Here is a 6416-nt window from a genome sequence, read left to right on the forward strand (position 1 = left end):
TTGATTGATAGATCCAGAAATAGTTTAAGCCAGATTGATTTCAGATTTCAGATTTTATTTTACACTCAGACACATGACAATGTGTTACATGAGGTACATTGAAATACATATCTTTCACGCATGAAAGCCATTTACACGACACGGACCCAGTTTACGGGAAAGTATACATTAATCTATAAATATTACTTGATTGTTCCTAAGTTGTAAATAGCATGCACCTCCCTCCATCCAGTTCATCGGAAAGTTTCCCGAATCCATAGATGAATAGCACGTTTATAAGTCCAAGACCGATTATAGACTAATATATCCCTCTATAGTCGGGCTAGGAGTTATAAACATGCTAAGCACCTATGCCCCATCGTATCCCCTCCCGAAAGCGCGTGAACTTCGGCTTGTCAAATAAAACAAGCACGGGAAGATAAAATCCTAAATTCGTTACCGACGCCAGACCAATATAGATATCGGCTAAACGCCAGAATAACTGGTTAAGTAATATAATTTAAGGTGCCTCAGTACACTTGTGCCGAGTAAGATTTGAGAAATGACCAAACGGTTTGTGATCAATTATGAACCCCTCCAAAAATGTTTTGATGTGGTATATTTGTAATGGGATAGTTAGTTAAATACAAAATTATTTGAATCAGATAGAATTACCTAGTTTATAATTGGAATACAATCAGAAATCTACAGAATTCAGACAGCTTATCTAAAAAAAAAAATTGTGAAACAATTACAATAATATCATTGTATTGGTATTTATCCGTGTTGTGCCAGGCTTGTTTTTGTTTAAATGACGAATAAAGTGTTGTACTGATATTTTCATGATAAAAATAGCGGCTATTTTTATTTATGTAAAAACATATAAACTGTCTAATTTGAGCCTTTGGTATTTTTTAAAAGCCTGACAGGACACAGATAAACACTAATACAATGATATTATTGTAAATGTTTAATTTAAAAAACATTTAAGTAAGCTCTCTGAGTTCTTAAGTTCTTCATTACACACTAGGAAGGCGTGTAAGTTAAATAGATATAGGTATAAGTGTGTGGCTAACCCGTGTAAACTTATTCCAGGTGTGTTTTGACACACATGACAAGGTTACCTGTACACGAGCGTTGTCATTCAGACCAAACGTTCGTCGGCTAGTCAGTTTTGGGATAAATTTCTCAAATTTTCATGTAAATGAATGTAAAAGGTTTTTTTGTCAATTGCTGATCTACACAAGTCATTTATTGATATCAACTAATTGACATACATATAATAATTATACTCTTTTGGTATTCCATTACTTGTATCATATTTGATGGTATTGAATATTTTTGTGATTAACTTTACATATATAGTACGGCGAGACATGGTATAGGCCCAATAACAATACGAAGGATTTTGGAATTACAGTTAATGTAGAGGAAAAGCATACTTGTTCCGGGAAGAAATCATTTATTCAAATGAGGACACAGACAGCAAATGTTCATACTCATCAAATTTAATTACATATACTAGTAAGTATTTAACGTTTAAAATGAATAATCATTTTCAACAGTATATATTTTAGAGAATTCATTTACTGTTAGAGCAAATTTCCAACCAACAAATGTATTCGATACATATATGTGAACCGCGGGTTGAGGACATGTGCAAAGTCACCTTGAATGGAAGTTTTTTTTTTTATATTTCAGAATTACAATTTACATTATTATGTGGCATTCATAGTAATCTTGCATAACAGCATCATAATGTGTATACACTAAGTGTATTACTCTACATAGCAATGGCATACTGTATGTACTACTAAGTATGTAACTTAGTTTACGTAACAATGACATAATGTATGTACTAAGTATATAACTTTACATAAGAATGACATGAGGCATGCACTACTTAACTCTACTATGTATATATAACATCAAACAACATTGACATATTGTATGTACTACTAAGAAATGTATGTACTACTTAGTAAGAATGTACTACTAAATAATGTATGTACTACTAAGTAATGTATGTACTAAGTATGTAACTTTACATCAGAATGACATGAGGTATGTACTACTAATTATGTAGCTTAATTTACATAACAATGACATAATGCATGTACTACTAAGTAATGCATGTACTACTAAGTAATGCATGTACTACTAAGTAATGCATATACTACTAAATAATGTATATACTACTAAATAATGTATATACTACTAAGTAATGCATGTACTACTAAGTAATGTATATACTACTAAGTAATGTATGTACTACTAAGTAATGTATATACTACTAAGTAATGCATGTACTACTAAGTAATGTATATACTACTAAGTAATGCATGTACTACTAAGTAATGTATATACTACTAAGTAATGTATATACTACTAAGTAATGTATATACTACTAAGTAATGCATGTACTACTAAGTAATGTATATACTACTAAGTAATGCATGTACTACTAGTAATGCATGTACTACTAAGTAATGTATATACTACTAAGTAATGCATGTACTACTAAGTATGTAACTTATGTAATAAATGTAACTTAACATAACTATGGCATTATGTATATACTTTATATAAGTTATAGTGATACCTTTATGTATGTAGTACCAAGTGCACCACTTTACGTTCTAATTACATGCACTGCACACGTATTATTCTCATTGTTACTTGCGGTTAACATGTTTTTTATCCAAAGATTACAGATCACTTGCATGGATGTTTCCGGATATCTCACGTTGAACAATGGACAGTTCTTCATTAAATGAATTGCACCCTGAAGCTAAAATCCCAAACAATTTTTCTAGTTTTGTCAGATCTGGTCGTTTTCTATTTAGAACAAATTGCAGTGGATTGAAGCCCCTCTTCATTAATTTACGACACATATACCCCGTTTCATGTTGCTCCAAAAAGGAGACAAATACGAGCTGTGCCGGATACACTTCTGCATGGTATTTCTCGAAGAGGTCTGCGAAATCGCCAACATTTTCTTCTTCGTCGGTCACTATAATGAACGTCTTCACAATTCTCTTTCGTTTGTAAAAAGGTTTCAAGGCTGACGAAGGATTTGTGCTGCCATCCGCCACTGTTTTCATTGCAAGTTTCAGTGCTTCATCGACATTTGTGGGCACAACCTTAGGGCGCTTACACGATCCGTTGAAAACAACAAGGTCCGCAGAACAAATCGAACAGAGGATACCGATAATGACCGAGCTAGTCTTGACCGCGATATCCATGGATGCCGACCTATCTCCGAGCACAGCAACAGGCGCTTCTAACTTCAGTTTGACATCTCGAAGTTTCGATTCAGCAATACTTAGTAACGTGTTCATGAAAGGAATTTTGTATTTTGCTTTCGTTCTCCTGCCACGACAAAACCCGCGCGCCATTTCCTTCAGTGTGAGCAATCGATCCATCAACTTTCCTATCGATAGGTTGGTTGTGTCTCCGGTGTCAAGTCGTTGCATTATAACTTCGTCCACCTGGCGACATTCTAGGTCTTCATAATACCATAACACCGTGTCGAGTTGAGGTTCTGATGTCGCGATTTTAATCTTTGACTCAACATCAAGATATTTCATAAATTTACGGCAATGGGAATATGGAATGTCACACATTTTCAGTTTGTCGTTTATGTTTTTTCCATTCAGGTCCTGACATATGTGCACTACAGTTCCGCTCGGTGGCGGTTTGCCGAAACAGTAAGGAAGAAACCATGGTAAATTAGGAAAGTCCTTAACTGGGTTGAAATGACAGATATCGGCTAGTTTCTTCCACGGTTCTTTGGGCAGATGGAGAGCATATCGTTCAAGTTCCTCCTTCTTTAGAGTTTTTGTCCATTTGCGGACATTTTTACACACCGATAAATTGACAGATCCTTGCATTGGCTGTATTCTCCTCAAATCGCTGATTTTGCACTTCATTTTTTCAATTGTGTGACGAGACACTTTACTTGTGCTCAATTGAAGCCGTTTTAACATTCTTTCTCTCTGTCGGATACGTCTGCCTGAATCCAGAATTTTCAACGCTTTCAGTATCTCAGCAACTCCATATCTGTCACGATCGCGTAAGAAATCTGTAGACAACTTGAAGTCTTTTCTGGCCCAACTTGCAGCTAAAGCACGTACTCGGACTCGTTGATGTAGGTCTACTCCCTTTTGATGTAACAATGTGATGCCTGCAATATATCTGCAACGATTTTGGTTTTGAGCTTTGACATGTTCATCCACCGAAAGGTTGGCAAAGAAAAAATCCTTGACATTTTCATCAATGTCCAAAGTCGTGATTATTGCAGTCGTGCCACTATGTCCCTGACATGAGTTATTTCTATTTTGTTTTTTTGTTCTTCGACGGGTTCTGCGAGCCCGTCCTCGTCTAGAGTGTACTCTGGGAGGAGACCTGCTTCTGCTACGACTCCTATAAGAAGGAGACCTGCTTCTGCTACGACTCCTATAAGAAGGAGAACAAGGAGACCAACTTCTGCTATAGCGTCTTCTGCCTCTAGATCTGCTTCTACTTATATATCTACTTCTGCTCCTAGATCTACTTCTGCTCCTAGATCTACTTCTGCTTCTAGATCTACTTCTGCTTCTAGATCTACTTCTGCTTCTGTAAGTCATTATCTGAGGTGATCGACTTCTACTGCAACTCCTACTGAGAGCGCAACTGGATAGGTCTCCTGGTGAACCGCTAGAATACGAAAGTGATCTACTTCGACTCCATCTGTAAGGCGACCTACTTCTGCTGCGACTCCTGTTAAGTGGCCTATTTCTGCTATGACTCCTTCTGTTAGGCGTCCTACTTCTGCTACGACTCCTTCTGTTAGGCGTCCTACTTCTGCTGCGACTCCTGTTAGGTGTCCTACTTCTGCTATGACTCCTTCTGTTAGGCGTCCTACTTCTGCTACGACTCCTTCTGTTAGGCGTCCTACTTCTGCTACGACTCCTTCTGTTAGGCGTCCTACTTCTGCTATGACTCCTTCTGTTAGGCGTCCTACTTTTGCTACGACTCCTGTTAGGCGTCCTACTTCTGCTACGACTCCTTCTGTTAGGCGTCCTACTTCTGCTGCGACTCCTTCTGTTAGGCGTCCTACTTCTGCTACGACTCCTTCTGTTAGGCGTCCTACTTCTGCTATGACTCCTTCTGTTAGGCGTCTTACTTTTGCTACGACTTCTGTTAGGCGTCCTACTTCTGCTACGACTCCTTCTGTTAGGCGTCCTACTTCTGCTACGACTCCTTCTGTTAGGCGTCTTACTTTTGCTACGACTCCTGTTAAGTGACCTATTTCTGTTACGACTCCTGTTACGTGACCTATTTCTGTTACGACTCCTTCTGTTAGGCGTCCTACTTCTGCTACGACTCCTTCTGTTAGGCGTCCTACTTCTGCTGCGACTCCTGTTAGGCGTCCTACTTCTGCTGCGACTCCTGTTAGGCGACCTACTTTTGCTACGACTCCTTCTCCTAGGCGACCTACTTCTGCTACGACTCCTTCTGCTAGGCGTCTTACTTTTGCTATGACTCCTTCTGTTAGGCGTCCTACTTCTGCTACGGTTCATTCTGCATGGCGATTTACTTTTACTGCTACGGCTTGGTCCTGGAGAAGATGAAGCTGATCTTCGATTAGACCTTCTCCGTCTTGGTGAACATGATCTAGAACATGACCGTCGGTTCGGTAATTTTCTATGCTTTTGTGAACGAGAACCAGGAATTTTGTTTCTGCGTCTTCTCATTTTTACCAGCGAGTAACGATACTAACAAATACTAAGGCGCTTTATGATATTCGTAGTTTATATATATAATGTATATATATAAATCAATACTCCTTAAACTCTTGGGTAAATACAGTTGACAATGGCTTTTGGAAGGTCTCTCGTCCAGTTTTCATTTCCTTGATAATACGCACCGACCGTTATTATCCATATCGCATCTAATGTAGTTCATTAATGCAGATAAATAAAATCTACCACGATAACTAACTTCCGTGTGCTATACTTCATACTTTAAGTAATTCAACAGGTTTTAAAGCTAGTAGAATTTCATGTTCATAATGTACATCATAAAGCACATCGTAAGAAAGTAAAGTAAAAGTTATTACAAAATGTATTTGTTTTCCTGAAATATGATGTGGAATATTGTCAATATAGCTGATCCGATTTTAGCCAGGTAGCACCGCACACACTATCCCGAGTACATACCACACGTGTGACGAACAGAAAATCACTGGACCAATTCAGTAGTCACCAGCAACGTTAAGTCACACAGATATTGGACATTGAAACATCTGTCACTGATCATTTGATGTAAATGAAATTATGGTTGCATTATGTGGCCATTGATCAGCCCCGTCTCTATACATACGTTCACAGTAGTCAAAGCAGCTGAACTAGAGTGACTAGGCAAACCACTGAACACTATATAATATATACACA

The 6416-nt window shown here is 37.8% G+C and overlaps 1 protein-coding gene across 2 annotated transcripts; it reads right to left on the reverse strand.

The window, feature by feature from the left end:
- Positions 1-1469: 1469 nt before the first annotated feature.
- On the reverse strand, positions 1470-6173 carry LOC117321611 (E3 ubiquitin-protein ligase RBBP6-like). 2 transcript variants are annotated; one of them, XM_033876092.1, is made up of 2 exons: positions 4420-6173; positions 1470-4386 (listed from the first exon to the last, which is right to left on the reverse strand). In XM_033876092.1, exons 1-2 carry the CDS (start codon positions 5715-5717, stop codon positions 2688-2690), a joined length of 2997 nt encoding a protein of 998 aa, XP_033731983.1. In that variant the 5' UTR covers positions 5718-6173; the 3' UTR covers positions 1470-2687. The 2 variants fall into 2 exon arrangements, with proteins under 2 accessions (XP_033731983.1, XP_033731982.1); XM_033876091.1 differs by having other exon boundaries at positions 1470-6173.
- Between the last annotated feature and the right edge of the window lie 243 nt (positions 6174-6416).

Source organism: Pecten maximus, chromosome 2 (assembly GCF_902652985.1).
Source record: "Pecten maximus chromosome 2, xPecMax1.1, whole genome shotgun sequence".
In the NCBI taxonomy this organism is placed as follows: Eukaryota; Metazoa; Mollusca; class Bivalvia; order Pectinida; family Pectinidae; genus Pecten; species Pecten maximus.